This window comes from Arvicanthis niloticus, chromosome 8 (assembly GCF_011762505.2).
Source record: "Arvicanthis niloticus isolate mArvNil1 chromosome 8, mArvNil1.pat.X, whole genome shotgun sequence".
In the NCBI taxonomy this organism is placed as follows: domain Eukaryota; kingdom Metazoa; phylum Chordata; class Mammalia; order Rodentia; family Muridae; genus Arvicanthis; species Arvicanthis niloticus.
In genome coordinates, this window is record NC_047665.1 from 28,844,372 (window position 1) to 28,862,049 (window position 17,678).

The 17,678-nt window shown below is 45.6% G+C and overlaps 2 protein-coding genes across 9 annotated transcripts in view; one reads left to right on the forward strand and one right to left on the reverse strand.

Moving 5' to 3' along the window:
* Positions 1-17,678, forward strand: part of Slc22a23 (solute carrier family 22 member 23) — a 169,227-nt gene that overhangs the window by 134,375 nt on the left and 17,174 nt on the right. For both annotated transcript variants that reach the window (XM_034510687.2, XM_034510688.2), the window contains exons 5-6: positions 8,786-8,913; positions 14,952-15,054. In XM_034510687.2, the coding sequence (XP_034366578.1) occupies positions 8,786-8,913; positions 14,952-15,054 (231 nt within the window). The remainder of the gene's footprint in view (positions 1-8,785; positions 8,914-14,951; positions 15,055-17,678) is intronic.
* Positions 1-17,678, reverse strand: part of Psmg4 (proteasome assembly chaperone 4) — a 51,807-nt gene that overhangs the window by 4,422 nt on the left and 29,707 nt on the right. For all 7 annotated transcript variants that reach the window (XR_013112187.1, XR_013112186.1, XR_013112182.1 and 4 more), the window contains one exon: positions 6,906-7,014. The gene's annotated coding sequence lies outside the window, so the exon portion shown is untranslated. The remainder of the gene's footprint in view (positions 1-6,905; positions 7,015-17,678) is intronic.

Here is a 17,678-nt window from a genome sequence, read left to right on the forward strand (position 1 = left end):
GTCACTGTGATAACTTCCCAAGCAGATAGAGAAACTGAGGCACACAGAGACTCCATGGCTTGCCAGAGGTGCTTTAGCTGCTAGCTCAGCTCAATCTCCTGCTGTGATGCGCCTAGGCCCAGGAAGCAGGCGGGCCACCAAAGCTAGCATATACCTGGCACAGAGCTTGTTTCTTGTCCTGGAAGATTCCATGATCCCTCTACCAATGACAAAAACATTTCTTCAAGTTGTAAGCCTATTGCTACCTATCCCAACAGGGACATAATTAAAATGTGGGGTTTTTTGTTGTTGGTGGTGGGGTTTTTTTTTGGGGGGGGGGAAGCTTTTTTTGTTTTGTTTTTCTTGTTTTGTTTTTGTTTTTGTTTTTCGAGACAGGGTTTCTCTGAGTAGCCCTGGCTATCCTGGAACTCACTCTGTAGACCAGGCTGGCCTCGAACTCAGAATCCGCCTGCCTCTGTCTCCCAAATGAAAATGTGTTCAATGAACTAATTGTGCTGTTTGCTGCTTAAAAATGAGTTTAAAAGATGTGAGTCTGCTTTTCTTTCCCAAGTGTGAGGAGCACAACATGGTTGTCCATCAAAAACAATTTTATTTTAAAATATCACATTATACAAAGAGATTCAGTTACAGATAAAACAAAGAACTCATCTGTATTAATAATTACTCACAGGGGGAAGGGTCTCCCTCACAGGAAAGGGGAAGAGATGAGTCACAGATGCCACAGTCTCTGGGAACATGAATGAGTGCACAACAATCCTTTCACAAGCTTCAGGGACCATTTCACAACTGATTCAGGGCCAGAGTGGCTCATGCCTTCAATCCCAGCATGCAAGAGGCAAACACAGGTGGAGCTCTGTGAGTTCAAGGCCAACCTGGTCTACACAGAGTATTCAAGACAACCAGGGCTACACAACAAAACTCTGCATCGAAAGAAACAGAAAAGAAAAAAAAGAAGAAGAAGAAGAAGAAGAAGAAGAAGAAGAAGAAGAAGAAGAAGAAGAAGAAGAAGAAGAAGAAGAGAAAAGAAAAGGCTTTAAAATCCTTCTTAGAAAAAAAAATCTTATCTATCTCAGGGTTCAGGGCTAAGAGCACTGGCTGCTCTTCCAGAAGACCGGGGTTCAATTCCCAGAACCCATGTGGCAGCTCACAGCTGTCTGTATCTCCAAGATCTGACACTCTCACACAGACATCCATGTAGGCAAAGTTCCAATGTACATAAAGTAAAAAAAAAATTATTTAAAAAATCCTCCTTATCCCTACATTATTATCTAAACAATAATGAAGCATTGCATACTACTAACAAAAGGCAGTGTGTGCTGGTGGGGAGGGGTTTGCTGCCCTCAGTGCTGTAGCCTCCGGTGTTGTCCTGACTCAAGTCTACTAACTGCCCCCAAATCTATGCTCAGAGAGAGAGAGAGAGAGAGAGAGAGAGAGAGAGAGAGAGAGGTAGGAAAGAGTATAGTGGGGAGGAAATATGATATATATATATGTGTGTGTATATATATATATATATATATATATATATATATATATGCATGTTTATGTAATTGTGAAAGAAGCAATTAAAAACACAGACCTAGAAATTCAAAGGGCAGTGCGTATTTCAACCATGAAAGTTGAGTGAGCAGCTGAAAGTGAGCTAGAAACGTCTCAGCTCCTGTTTAGAACTTGCTGATCACACCAGACATTAGGAGACCTTAAGAAGCTTTTTCATTTACGCTTCTGGGTTATGCACAATGCCATGAATCCCAGTGCTTACGCATGTGCTTACAAGCAGAGGTATGGAGAGGTCTGAGAAATAGGGAAATATGGCTCTCTCACACCATGCAAGCACTATACCAGGGTAGTGAGCCTCTGTCGTCTCCAGGACAAGAGCGTGCTCCACAAATCCATGTCACTACCCTACCCCAGCAGCTGGGGCAATGGAAGGCCAGCTTGAGGACCACTGCAGCCTGTAAACCAGGCAGAGGGCAATCAGGATGAGCACGTTAGCATCTGAGCTGTCGGTGCCTGGCTCAAGCCAGGTAAATGCTCTGGAAACAGGTGTCAGCTGCTAAATGACTGCTGCACTGGCAGCTGGTCAGAGTCCATACAGGTGGATAGAATGAGGAGTAGGGGACCCATGAGACAAGTACCAAAAGAGAAGCAATCTCGTGTCCTTCTGGCATTGGAACTGGCTAACTGGAATCAGGATACATTTCCCTGAGAGCCAGGAGAGGTGTGCACAGTGATGATGAGGTATCTGTTATGTGTGAGAACAAATCAGGGCCAGCAGGAGGCTCTGTAGATACTGTAGCCAAGGTGTCTGTCTGCCTGCCACCCTGATTGGTATATGATTAGAGCCTAGGCTTAGGTCAGAAAGATGGTCCCTTGAAACAGCTGTTTGACCCATCCCTAGCAAGCTGCAAACAGAGGTGCCAATACAATTTCAATTAGATGCAGAATTAGAGGCAAATTCATCTCTTCTGCCCCTCCCCCTCCTCATTCCCCACCCCCGCCCCCTTTCCTGGTAATTAAACCTAGAACTGTGTGCATGCTGAGGAACCACTGGGGGCTCAGCAAAGCTCCTTTATGTTTTGTAGTTTTAGACTAGGTCTTGCTAAATTATCTGTCCTGGCCAGGAACTCACTATTCTAATCCAAGCTAGCCTCGAGTTTGCAATTGTCCTGCCTTGGCCTGGTAAGTGCCAAGATTACAGGCCGTGCCACTCTGTCTGTCAGAACACCACATTTTCTTTATCACTTGCAAAAGATGTCAAATCAGCTCCCTGTACAGCATCGCCCCTTTCGTGCCCCGTGTGCCTTCTGACTCCTATGGCCTCATAATCACTTCCACAGATAAATTTCTGAAAGGAGGAGGAGTGAGAAAGTGGAGAATATTAACTCAGGTTCGTGGGTGGATGAACACCAGCTGCATGCAAGGTTACAGATTATAGGTATGTCTGTATGGGAGCTAAATCCTAGGTCTTTATCTGCTGAAAACATGAACCGAGTAACATTTAGGGTTATGTCAATCCTTATGCATGCAGAGTTGGTCCACTGTAAAAAACACTAATGTTAAAGATTTCATGTGCCCTGCCTGAGCCTGCAGCACTCTGAGAATACTGTACATTGTGTAGCCTGAGCCTGCAGCACTATGAGGATGCTGTGCACAGTGTGACTGAGCCTGCAGCACTGTGAGGATGCTATGCACAGTACAGCATAATTTTACCGTTCAGAGGTGACTTTTAGCCCCAAATCTCAGCAGATAACATGGAGGATCCTGCTTGCTAAAGTTTCTGTGGCATTCTACCGATCTCATTTCACAGATTCAGGGAAGCTGAGACCCAGATGAATAAAGAACTCACTTAATGTCACAGTAACTTTCTGATGTATTTCTGGTATCATTTTTCCAAGAGATTATGGGGCCTCAGTTTATGAAGAGCCCTGGATACCCTTGAATAGCTTCCACCTGTGCTTAATTCCATTCAGGCCTTTGAGTTTGTTGCTGTTTCTTTGGAGACACTCTAGAATTTTTTTTTTTTTTTTTAAGATTTTATTGGTGTTTATGCTCATGGGTGTTTTACTTGAATGTATCTCTGCATCGCATGCATGTAGTGCCCATAAAGGCCAGAAAAGGATGTTGGATCTTCTGGAAGTAGAGTTACAGATGGTTGTTAGCCACCATGTGTGTGCTGAGAACTGAACCCTGGTCCTCTGTAAGACTGCTCTTACCACTGAGCTATCCTGCCAGCCCGTCTAGAATTTTTTAACTGCCCCACACTTGGTCATACCCAGAGAGTCAACGACTAGAGCCGGAGTCATCTCTTTGACTCAGAAGTGCCCCAAGCTCCTCCTACACTCACTTTCATATGCACACAATGGAAAGGTCATCTCCATGAAGTTTTATTGACCTTGTTCCCTCTCTGGGCTTGATTTTGTGTCCTTCCTGTGAGCCTGCTTGGTAGAAGTTCCACAGTGGACTGAGACATAGGTCAGAGGTGCAGTGTGTGTTAGTATGCTTTTCTTCCCAACAAAGAACTTCCTGCAGCCTAAAGTGTGGCTCTTTGCCCTAATGACTCCAACTGCTCCATACATGTTTATTCTGTGAATCATGTCACTGTTGAAGCACAGGCAGGAAGGTGTGTTTGTGTACACGGGTATCGCCCTAAAACTAAATACTTCACAAAACAAATAAAGGAAAGACTTAAGGGTACAACTAATTTAATAAAGCGTTAGCAGTTTTATTTCCTTTCTGTGCTTTATTTATGAGTAAATGTCCTAGTACAGTGAATTAAACAGGACACACATGCTTTTTACTCAGAGAACTGCCCAACAGGCTTTTCATCAGAATGTGTGTTTAATGAACTCTCAAAAAGGCAGCCCAGGCCACTATTGAAATCAGTGTGGGGGCTCTTAAAAAGCTACCCATGCATAGCTATTATCACTCCTGGGTTTGTACACCAGAAAGACTGAGCCAGTGAACACAGAGACATGCACACCCATGGTTACAGTAGCACAATAGCAAGATACGGAGTCAGCCTAGGTGCCCATCAATGGGTGAACTTATAAAGAATATATTGTATATATACACAATGGGGTTTTAACCATACAAAGAATAAAGTTATGACATTTACAAAAACTGTGGATAACTGAGTCATCGTGATAAGTGAACTAAGCCAGACACAGAAAGAAAGAGTGTGTGTTCTCTCTCCTGTGTAGAATATAGATTCAGGAATAAGTATGTAAGGCATTCAAACAGAAAGGAACTCCTTGGGAAAAGAGCTGAGGGAGGTGGGGTGAGAGGGGGATGAAGAGTATGATCAAATGAATGATGTATATTGATGAAAGCATTATAGTGAAATCCATTTTTTTGTATAGTGATATATTAATAAACAAAAAAGGCTGTCCAGATAGGAAGCTTGTTGATGTTAGATTCTCTCACTGGACAAGAAAACAATTTATTGCTTTTAAATTTTAAATGATCAGCCTTATAGTACCATGTACCAGGTTTTTTTTTTTAATTTTAATTTTAATCAATTGTATGTAATTATTACTAAAAATTGAAATAACAAAATTTCCTTTATTTCAAATCTCTGACAATGAGAAAAGCTCTAACTATTATCTTCTCATAAAACGACCCCAAATTCTGTTTGTATTCTTTCAAGTTACCATATTTTATCTCAGACTTGAGACATGTAAAGCACACAGACTACTTCAGAGTCACTGTGCTTCTTTGAATCAACTCAAGACATGCCGGGGCGGCGGTGGTGCACGCCTTTAATCCCAGCACTTGGGAGGCAGAGGCAGGCAGATTTCTGAGTTCGAGGCCAGCCTGGTCTACCGAGTGAGTTCCAGGACAGCCAGAGCTACACAGAGAAACCCTGTCTCGAAAAACCAAAAAAAAAAAAAAAAAAAAAAAACCAAAACAAAAAAACCCCACAAACTCAAGACATAAAAATATAAAGAAGTCATTTGCAAGCATCCAAACCTCTCAGTTTCTTGTAGGATACTGGTGACAAGTTAGGAAGAGCTCCCAGCACCACCAACCCCAACCCAAAAAAGAATCAAAATAGAGCAGAGATCTCAAGCACAGATTATTCAAATTAGTTGCTATGCAGTTTAATTTCAGAGAGTAGGTTTCACACCTGCTGCATGGCATTATCAGCAGTAAAGGACAGGGCAGGGCTTAGGCTTAAATTGACCTGTCTTATTTATTCCCTATTCTAGTAGTCTCAGAAGGGTCCCACCTGTGAAAGTGGCAGAACGTGCCAGCACATTTGAGCAGCACACGGCTCTCTTCATCCTGGTCTCCATTAAGACCAGCGCTTATTGTTTTCTTTCAACCTGGAAAATATTTTTGGCTTTACCATAGGGTCTCTCTGAACTGACTGTAATGTCCAGCCTTGCCATAGGGTCTCTCTGCACTGACTGTGATGTCCAGTCTTGCCATAGGGTCTCTCTGCACTGACTGTGATGTTCAGCCTCCTCTTTGCCTGAGCAAGATGCCTTTCCTCTCTCCCAAAATTCCCTCACTTCTGTCCTGGGCCTGATGTTGACACTCCGGTGGAAGAGAAGGAAACTTGTTCCTTGTACTGATTTTTAGCTGCTGATTTCACTGGACAGTTGCACAGCCAATGACTGCAATGAACAACAGACCTGGGAAGGGTCGAGCAGGCCTGGGCTTAGCTCGGCTGCACATCAGGAAGGAGAGGAGAATAGGAACATGAGTTAGGAACCTGTTCCTACTGTCAACTCCTCAGTCACCACGTTCTGCCATGCTGAGATGAGCACAGGAAGAGGTTGCCCAAGCTGCACACTTCCATTCAGCATAAAGAAACAGCAAGGGAATGGGTGGTATGTGCCTATAATCCAGCTCTCAGGAGGCTGAGGCAGAAGGGTTTCTCTGAGTTCTAGTCAAGCATGGGCTGCTTTGTTGGATCATCTTGGAAAAGAAAAGGCAGAAAGAAAGGAAAAGAGGAGGGAGGGACAGAGAAACAGAAGCAGACCTACCAGGGAGACCATTTTATATCTTGATACAGTAGTATCACTTAAGAAGAACTCTACATAAAATGTCCATATAAAACTTTAGGACCACACTGCACTGTTGCTATTTAGTGCAGAATCTTTCTAAAAACATATTTATCCTGCTTTTTAAAATTTTCTGAGCAGGGCTGGAGAGATGGCTGAGTGGTTAAGAGCACTCACTGACAGTTCTTCCAGAGGTCCTGAGTTCAATTCCCAGAAACCACATGGTGGCTCACAACCATCTGTAATGGGATCCGATGCCCTCTTCTGGTGTGTCTGAAGACAGCGACAGTGTACCCACATACATTAAATAAATAAATCATTCTTTAAAAAAATCTAAAAAAAAAAAAATTACAGAGCAGTAGAGATGACTGATGACTGGTGGTTAGAAGCACTTACTGCTCTTACAGAGGACACACAGTCAGTTCCAGCTTCTGTATTAGGTAGCTCACAACAGCTTGTAGCTCCAGTTGCAGGATATCTGATACCCTCTGGCCTCCACAAGCACCTGCATGTAAATGATGCATATATTCACACAGGCAAATACATACACAAAGTACCAAATAAATCATTTAAAAATTGTATTACTCTACGTGTGAGTGTGTGTGTGTGTGTTCCATAGCAAACATGTGAAATCAGAAGACAATGTCCAGAAGTTGGTTCTCTCCTTTCACCATGCAGGTCATGAGGACAGGACTCGGGTACTCAGTCTTGGCTAGCGTCTTCCTGAGCCACCTCACTGGCCCTTATTCTGCTTTTGAAGAATACCATAAACATGCACAATATAGAAAGAATTCTGAAGGCCAAGTTCCAGACCTACTTGTGCTAGTATTGGTGCCTAACAGCATGTCAATACTAGAGCAGGGAAGAAGGGTTTAGGTCACTGGCCTCAGAGACACATGCCAAACAGAAACCTCTACCTGGCACTAAAGTTGTTTTACCATTTTGCTGTTTCTGGGCACTACCAGGCTCCTGTGTCAAGACAGTGGAATATATCAGTGGCACTTGTGTGTGAAGCTCCCGTGCCCACCAGAAGTAGTTGGAATGCCTCTGCACTCTGCCACCTTTCCCAGTGTGTGGCTGTCGGCTCTCTCTGTTCCCTACAACCTAGACCAGCATGGATCCTCTCCTAGAATTCACTCCTCTGAGTCAGCTCTGACAGCTCTTTCACGAAGAGCTGTTGCCAGTGAACTGATCACAGAACCTCCACGCCACTCAATCAGAGATCCTTTTCCTTAATTCTGTTCCATGGCTTTTTAAGCCTGAAGCACACTGGGCAGATGTGGCTTTCATCTGCTTTATTTTGTTTTATTATTTTTGGTTAGAATATTCCATATCTCTGAGTTTCAGAGATATGTTCTTCCCAGATCCCAAGCTGTGGCCAGGTTGATTTGGTTTGAATTCTTGTGACAGGGTCTCACTCTGTATTGCAGGCTGACCTGAAGTTCACTAGGTAAACCAATGGCCTTAAATTCAAAGCAATTCTTCTGTCTCAGCATTCTGAGAACCAGGATTACAGAAGTGGGCCTCTACGCGCCCAGCTCTGTCAGGGCTCTTACACTTTAGAACGTTATTACATCATACAGTATCCTGAGGAATTCCATCAAGTTCACACCATGCTATCCAAACTGAAAAGGGTCTTCTCATGAGCCATAGCTCAGTTGTTCACGACTTTACATATATCTTAAAACCTAACTGCTCAGAGCACACATTCCGGGGCTTGTGACCTTCTATAATGCCTGAGAGATCCTCATAAGGACAGTACTTCCCCAACATCAGCTGTCCAGATGGTTTGGCTTGCTGCTTTGCTGTGTCTGAGGTTAAGGCAGTGAGCTCTCAACTCATCCTGTCTGCCATTCGATGCCTGAGTGTCCTGAGCTCTTAGATATTCTCCGCCTGAGCTGTCCCAGCTGTCAATGAGTAATAACAGTACGGCCTCATCGGAAGCTTGGCCTGGAAACTGGTAGGACAGCACCTGCAGTCACCAGTCTGCTGGTACAAGGTGGTTTGCAGGTTTGCCTGCTGTGGGAGACAATCACGAGGCTGTTGTGAGTGCACCCATGTATCCTGAGAGAGTGCAGTCCTGAATTCCCTTCACCCTGGTCCTGTGGCTGCTGGACCTTATATTCCACATCTCTGTAATCATGCCAGATCTTTCCTCACTTCTCTTCCTCCCCCCTCTCCTCTTCTCTCACCTATCTCTTCCCATTTCTGGATAACTCATGACTGAAACAAAACAGAATGGAAGTCATTCAGCCGTTCCCCTTGTGTCTTTGAAGGATTTTCCCTGAGTCTCTCCGATGGCTAATGGCTACCCAGCAGTTTGAGTCAGCAAAGAAGTTGATCCTGTACCTCACTCAGAAGAACTGTGTGAGCCCTGAGAGTGATATCAAGGGAGTGATGCCAGGTAAATACAATGCACTAGTCAGGAAGCCCAAGGGATGCTGCCGGGTAAGTGTGATGCTCTGGCCAGGGAGCCTGGGGGATGCTTTTGTCCAGAATAACTGTCCTGGTTAATGTTTGGTCTACACTCCTGTGCCTATGTGGTTTGCAAAGGTTTGGAAAGGCAACAGTGGCGGCTACGGTCTAGGAGTAAAAGTAAACAGAAATCCTCTCCACTTTCTGGGAGCTGGTTTCTTTTGTAATCAAGTTGAACACACTATTATGTTCCTTACAGCCCATACAAAGCCAGAGGCAGGATGCGAGGTGGATACACATCTGATCTTTATCAGCTATATTGGCTTTGTGGAACCCAGTGCCTCCTTTCCCTGACTGCCTACCAGGTTTAAAGCCTTGGCCCAGAGTATGGATAGTGTTAGTAACCTCTCTTCTTGAGTATGATCTTCAAAGGGCTGCCATTGTCTATTTATGGCCATGACCTATTTGTTGGTCAAGGGAAGAAATGGAAGCATGCACTATTTTTGTAGTGTAGTTCAGATCCATAGAATTCTTGAGAATCAGGGCATCAGCAAAAGCTAAGTGGGGCTTTCAAGCTGGGAGCCTGTAAATGGCACCAGGAAGTTCTTCACAGCCAGGTTCCTGAATCCTCCCTGACATGCCAAGATACTGACCTCGTAGATCTGAAAGAAACCCTAGGAACGTGCACTATTGGTGAGCTCTGAAAAAGACTCTAATGCAAGGGACCTAGAGAATCCCTTTGGAAAGCAGCAGCTTTGACCTGCCATGTTAACCTGAAGACCTATATGCTTTGTAAAATCCCCTAGGAATGTAATGCATAGTGTGGGGGGGGAGGGATGGCAGGGAGAGGGAGGGAGAAAGGATGAGAGAATGAATGACTTGACCCTAACGAGAATTATTTGATGACCATCCATCCATCCATCCATCCATTCATTCATTCATTCATCACAGACATTTATTAAGCACCTGATGGCACACAACACTATGGAGAACAAAGGAGGCAGGCTAGGCCTGACTTAAGGAGCTCAGATGAGGTGCACACAGAGAGGAGGTCTTAAATATACATTTAGTAGGAGAGGTAAAGCACTAAAGCAGAAGAGTGGAGGGCGGAGGCTGCAGTCAACGTGACTACGTAAGCCTGGCTTTCAGACAGGTGTGCCATGCAGGAGAATGTACCTTGCAGGTCCCCATTTCCACTGGAGAGGGTGTGAGCCACCTCGATCTTGAGAGCTCTTGGCACCCAGTGGGCTTCTTATTGGACCAAGATATGGGGGCACAACAAGGGTAGCATACCTATCTTTCCCTGTGCCCCGGACACAGGCTGAGCCACATCCACTTGCTGGGTGAGATGTGGTCTACCAATCCTTTAGCTCAGGCAGGAAAAGACTGGTCTACCAAAATCTCTGAGTTCCCTGGAAGGAAGGCTACAAGCCATGGCTGCCCTGCTTGAAGAGTACTGAGTGCTGGCTTTTCAGAGGGCCATCCTAGTACCCCTTTCTCAGTAGCAGTGACAGTAAACAAGACAGTGTATGATATTTACATGCCACTACCCTTCTAAGTGATGTGCAAAAAGGTGAACTCATTCGTAATGTTGCACCCTGTATGTGGTACACACATGGACACATTTCTTCACAGCAGTGCATTTACAAGGGATGCTATGGTGCTCCTTGTTTGCAGATAAGGAAACCATGGCACAGAGGGCTGGGCTGCTTTGCCAGAGATCAGTTAGCTAAGTACTAGTGGAGCAGGAGTTGAACCCGGGAAGTCTAACTGAAGTGGCTTTCGTGGCTGCTGAGAAGGGGGTGGGGACCATGAGACATGTGGGAAAGGCTGCTGTCAGGAACTTTGGGGGCTAGGACTGCCTGGTTTGGGCCATCACATAGCTGCCCCTCAAGCAAGGTTCTGTTCTCAAGTTTTATTGTACATTGTTTGTTGCTGGCCTCCTAATTAAATCATTACACTCCTCTTCTTTTGGGTTAAAATTTTATCTGGGAAAAGCTTGTTTTCTCAACCTTAATTACACTGATTCAAGTTCCTAGATTTGGAAAGTGATATTATCTGTCCTCCATCCCCATTTCTTTGTTTATGAATTCGGTTGGTATTTACTTCTCTTCTGTGTCCCAGGTTGGGGGCCAAACAGGTGATTTCAACCCCTTGGTGACTAACAAAGAGGAGAAAGGCTTCACTCTTAACCAGGATGTGTCATCATTACTGTAGTCCCTGTGGGATGCTCATTCACCCTGCCTCTCTATGGCCCCCACTGCCAGATGCATTTAGACAAACAGTTTGCAAAACTGTCCAGCACTTGGGGGAAGTCTGTCTTCTCTGGGATTTCCAACTTCCTTAGCTCAGAATCCCTTCTCCACCATAATTATCAAGCTCCTGGGCTCTTGCCCAGCATCTCCTCAGCCATACTCACTGCTCTGTCCTCCCCTCTTCCACCGGCAGCCCAGGAACAAATACAGTCACATCATTACCTGCTCAGGGCCTCAAGGGAGACCCCCACACCTTACATATAGACTTAGAAACCCTACCTAATGGCTACTCCCACCACAGGCCTCCTCTGGTCTGTGTTCTTCCTCCCCATAGGCCTCACCTCAGAAAAGTTCCATTCTCTCAGACCCATTCTCCCATTCTTAAGGCTAGCTCCTCAAGCCCAGCTCAGCTGTCATTCTCTAAACAGCTGCACCCGTCTCAGCTTCAAACAGGAGTTTCTCAATATTAACCTCTACACCACAGAGTCTCTGCTACAAAGCCCAGGCTGTACCTCAAAGGAGACCTATGGACAGCAGCATTTCATGAATATTTATGACATACAGGAATACAGGTCTCCTACAGGCAAGAAGAGGCAGGACTGTTCCTTAGGGTATCTCCCACCAGAAAAGTGCCTTAGGCTGGGATGTAATAGTGAGTGAGGGTCCTCGTGCCCTGTTAAGCATGCTAGTCTTGGGCTTATGCTAAAGGAAAACCTGATCTCCCAAAACTTCCCATTTCTATTCTTTTAACACTATCTTCATTTTTTTTTATTCGCGCGTAAGTGATGATCTTAGTAACGTGTTCATCTGAATTAGACACTTGGGTATGTTCCCAAATGCCCTTCTCACAGTGTCGTGATATGCCAAGCATGACAGCTCTCCTTCCCAGGCCTGACTCAAGATTTTGAACATTTACAGTAGATGTAAAGTCCCTGCTGCTTCTGTGTTGCCCAGAGCCCACAGAAAAGAAAGGAAGGCCAACTAACCTTACGTCAGAGGCCTGCTTAGCCCCTTGCTTTCAGTGATAGTGAGACCAGTCAAGAGACAGAGGACAGAGACGGGAAGACCCAAGGAAACCTCCTGAGAATGTGGCATCTTTCTCAAAGCCTCATGGGGGTGGGGGACAGTGAGACCTGGAGAGGTTGAGCAGTGGGTTCCTACTTCCAATATACTCCCTGGGAAGGAGCTCAATGAAGGGTCACACAATGGAGGAAGAGCACATGCGTGACCTTTTTTTTTTTTCTTCTCGAGGAGAGCAGTATGCAGACAGCAGGAGTCATTTGACCTCTGTGGGTCACCTCACTGGGGAAGCAATCCAAAAGTCAATTCTGACCCAAGGCTTTTAGAGTCTGACTCAAGGCTCTCAGTCCTAGGGAGGCTGCCCAAGGTATGCTTCCATGGCCTTCTCTCTCTGCTGCTCTTGAAAAGATACTGAGGGACCAGAACTTCTTCACCATCTCCTGCATCCAGGGCTTGGAGCATGCACACCAACCCTGCCATATCCTCAGGCCATAGGATGTGCCAGGACTGCCCTCCATTGGTGCCTAAAACCATGGACAGTGCCTGACTTTAGACAGGCTAGGTTTCCCCTATAAATACAGATCTACTATAAGGTCTAATTTACAAATTAGGCACAGGAAAGGATTAATAACAAATAATAACAAAAGCTAGAGTAGTTATGACAATATAATTTGTGAATTTCTCATTTCTGGAATTTCCATTTAATATTTTCAGGCCAGAGTTAGCCTTATAAAGCTGAGACCTTCATTCCTATGGGCAGCCTTTTCAAGGAGGTTAAGAAGAAACACAGAGCCGAGCTTCTCCCCAAGCTGGGGGAGCCTCACTGCTCCCAGACCTAGGGCACTGACCACAAGGGTCAAGGAAATGTGGGACAGGGCTAGGCATGCCTGATTTGCCAACATTGTCTGCCTGTGTCTTAGTTTGACATTCAGACAGCACTGATCCAACAAAACTGAGGTGCTCTGCCCTGAGCTCTGGAGAAGCAACCCAGTGCTCCTATCTTACCAGTTGCCTGATACCTGTTTGCTTTTATTTCCGAATGCAAGAAGTTTGGGGCAGTTCCTAGGTTCCTACTGGATAGCTAGAGAGACAAGAAAGCTCCTTATTTCCAGTGACCGCACAGGGTCTCAGAGATTAGCTAATGCTTCCTACAATTTGGAATGTGTGAGTTTCATCCCAGAAGACAACACAGGAAGCAGCAGAAGTTGATGTTGTTGATGATGGGCCATTGGTATGAGTAACAGAGACGCTGACAAAACATCAATAGAGCTGGAAACGTTAATTTAATTCCCTTTAGGATAATACAGTTACAGCTGTAGACTACAGTCAATTCTTAGACTGGGCTCCAGGGTTTAATGTTATTTTAAAAAACAAAACCTTCAGGTCATAATACAATTGCTATAGCTTCTTTAACATACTATTTCATCCACAATAATTCATTAGCAGTTACATATAGACCACCAGGCTCTGAAGGCTTCCTCTGTCCCTATTCCCACAGACATTTTTAAAGTTTTAAATGTCTTATTTTGAAACAATTTCAGGTATACAGGAAAGTTACGAAAGTACAGAACTTTTCTATACTCCCGACTCAGCACCCCCCATTGCTAATGTCTAATGTTACCATGACACATTTGTCAAAACTAAGAAACTGGACACAAGTATACACTGTTGTTAACCAAGTGTCAGATGCTACTCAGTGTTTGCGCTCTGTCGCTGACCCCTGGAGTCTGTCCGGGCGTGCAGTTTGCCATTACCTTGCTGCTGTCTTCTCTTGTCTCCACTGTTCCTCAGTCTTTCCTTGTTTTCATGACCTTGACAGGCTTAGGGGCACTGGCTCCTTATTGACTCTAGGAAGCATCCTTTCTGCCTTAGTTTCTAAGGAGGGGATGGTTCTGTGAGGACATGCCATCTGGCAGGCAGAAGGGCCCAGAAGGCTGAGTGTGAGTACTGCTCTCGGGTAGCAGCCCCACAGCGTCTTCTGCCTGGGGCATTTCCCATGTTCCGATCTTCCCTGCTAGATTGCCAGACCAGCCCTAGGACTCGAGTAAATTCCCAGCTAGGTTGGGGTAACTTACACTGGAGCACTGCTTGACTAGGATGAGTGGCAGAGCTGGCATGAGCCTCACAGGTGCCTCAGTTTGTCACATCTCTAAGCTGAACACATTGTCCATCTTGTTCTAGGAATGGAGCCTAGGGCTTCATGCCTCCTGAGCACTGAGCTATACCCCATTCCCCAAAGAGTTTCAACTGTTAACTGAAGCATGTGAAGCTTCAATCCTAAGACATTTTATCTCCCAAAGATTAAGGAGCATATGAGCCTGTAGCTTTGCGGGCTTCTGAGCTGTGAGTGGCATAGGTAGATGCAGTTTCTAGCAAAAAGAAATCACTTTCTGTGGGTGCAGGACCTAATTTAGGCCTCAGTGACCTAGACTCCCGTCATGGAGTGATGTGGCCAGGCAAAATGAATGGAGCTTGTCTGTGTGTGCCCTGCCTGGTTCTTTATAAGCAGGACTTGGGAGGAAATGTACGCTGACAGTATGCTTTATGCCCTTTCAGTTCTGATGGGAAAATCTGTCTGACAAGTTAGTCTCATGGAACACATTTCCAGCCAGAAAGCCTAGACTCTTCACTCTGGCTTAAAGTCAAAAGGCTTTCTCCTCTTTTCATGGTCCAGGATGGGGAACCAAAGCTGTGTCTCAGCTGTGTCTCGAACCTTCCATCCTACTCAAGCTCATGCATCTGTCTCTTCCAGAGCTAGAGAAAGAGCTTTCACGGAGACCCAAGAAGGTGTGCATCGTGAAGGTGGTGGGGACAAGGAACCTGTGGAAAAACATCGTGGTTCTATGCGTGAACTCGTAAGTCATGGGAAACATGGGTAGATTCAGACGGACCCTCTTCCCACCCCTGGATGAACTCTGAATCCCACTTGTCTCAGCCTGTCTCTATGAAAGAAGCCCCCGAAGTATGTTTGAAGGATGAAAGGACACAAAGATATTTACTACTTCATCAAGAAGCCTTAGGCAGCCAGCTCTGAGCACTGCCCTCAGCCTAGCCACCTGCCCCATGGTCCTGCATGGTTCGAGAGCTCCTAAGGCTTTGAACATAAGAGAGGCCAGGAGGCCTGGTGAAGTCCTGCACACACGTATGTCCACAGAAACAATACCCTCCCTCTCTGTGAATTTTATAAGAGTGACTCTGATGGTCTCCTTTATTCCAGTTCTAAGGAACTCTGAAAAGGTGGCCTCACCTTGTGCCTCTTATACTAGGAGAAGTTTCCAAGGTTGGGGTTCCTGGCAGTGTCTAGAGAGAGGGGCAGCTTGATCCCATGGGACCTCGGCCAGGGTCCCTACCCAGGCTCCAAAGAGCTGTTCTCCCTACATGGAACCAGCTCAGGCCACCTGACTAGCCCACCTGCTCAGAGGGCAGCTGCAGTCAGGGACAGGTTGCTTGAATGCAGAGCAGGAGTGCAGGCCCCCTCAAGTGGCCTCTTCATACAGCTTCACCCCTGTCTGCTGGGCCTGTGGCTCAAGTAGTCTCATGGTAGCCCCAGTGTATCATGAGCTGGGCGTGTACCTGGAAGTCTTACCTCACAGCTCCACAGCCTCATCCTCCCCAACTACACAAAATAGACCTTTGGGCAGAGGTCAACTGGGAGGAGGGGTTTAGACATTTGTGTGTCTGTGAAAGGTCTCAGGGCTGCCTTCAAGTAGAGAGGCTAGAATTGTAGCCTCCTATTCTTTTTTTCTTTTTTTCTTTTTCTTTTTCTTCTTTTTTTTTTTTCTTTGTTGTTGTTGTTGTTTTGAGACAGGGTTTCTCTGTGTAGCCCTGGCTCTCCTGGAACTCACTCTGTAGACCAGGCTGGCCTCGAACTCAGAAATCGCCTGCCTCTGCCTCCCAAGTGCTGGGATTAACGGCGTGCGCCACCACCGCCCGGCTGGCAGCCTCCTATTCTTTATAGTTCTCCTGTTAGAACAACTTGGTGAAATCAACAACTCTGAAGGATCTAATTCAGTTTCACTTTTGAGGTGTAAAAGTTTCACCACCCATGAGCAGAAGAGTGAAGGTCTAATTCAGGTCAGACCCTACAATACTTATCCCCCAAGGCACATAGAAGCTAGACCCTGAGCCCTCAGGCCTCTCCTTCCTAGCAGCTCTGGCATGGTGGTCATCACTCTGCTGTCCACTCTCAGAGAGGGGCTAGCTAGCAGTGTTCATATCAATAGAATGACTTTGCCAAGTTTTATGTTGCAAAAAAAAATCACAAAATCAGGCATAAATGAGATGAATTTTCAGTTTTGTAATTCTTGTGGGGCAAAGGGATGAACACCCCTATTTTGTAATCACTTGTTGTGGTCAGAGTTCATTTTTCCAAATACAAAATGTGATCACTGTGAGGTAGCAGTTCACCAGGAAGGAAGGAATGAAGGAGGGAGGGAAGGAGGGACAGAGGGAGGGAGGGAGGGAGGAGGGAGGGAAGGGAGGAAGGAAGGAGGGAAGGAAGCTCATGTGGGATCTCAGGAACTTGAAGCACTTTAATCTATGGCTAGACTATAAAACCTTTGCACAGAAAGACTGGGCTCTTTGTAGAATATAGTGGAAGAGAGTCACATCCAGCTGACAAAAGGAAGCTCCCTCTTCAAGGGGCAGGACCTGCTGCTACCAATCTTAATGCTTCCTCAAGGTTGGAAGAAAAGGACTTAGATTTCCCTGCTGCATGAGAGGGAAGTTGCAGAGCAGAGAGCTCAGGATGGAGGGAACTGACAATGAATGGGTTCTCATGCACCCCAGTCATTTCATATGGAGCTGATTCTTGAGAACCCTTTGGAGCCCTCGAAATACTTATATGAGCGTCAGCAGCCCCCTAGATGTATCCCACCACATTTTCATTCCTGTTGTCCAAGGCATGGTAGGTTATACATTGCCCAATGGGTTTATATGCTCACATGGGGTAGCAAGGAGACAGACCTAGTATCTTCATTTGGCCTGGCATCTGGATGGCTTTTCCTCCTGGCTTAGTTGCATGAGAGCCTGTATGAATAAATAGGTATTTTTTTTTCTAGATGTATCCCAATTTTTCAGCACTCTGACTACTCAGAAAAGGAAGCAGAAACCCAGACAGGGAGTGTGACTCAGAGGCAGTCACCAGCCAACCAAGATATGCCCTATACCTGCTGCTGGTCTGCCAAGTGGATATGACCATGTTCTTATGCTGACATTCGAGTAAATTAGCACATAGAAGGTGCTTTGTCCTACACCCTTGGTGAACAAACAACCTCAAGGATGTTTCTTTGTTGTCTCTTTGCATTTAGTGCTTCTCTCTCTCTCTCTCTCTCTCTCTCTCCCTCTCTCTCTCTCTCTCTCTCTCTCTCTCTCTCTCTCTCACACACACACACACACACACACACACACACACTGTCACAGCATGGTTTCCTCTCACATGTAAAATACTTCTCTGTCTCTCGGTCATCCCTAGGAGACC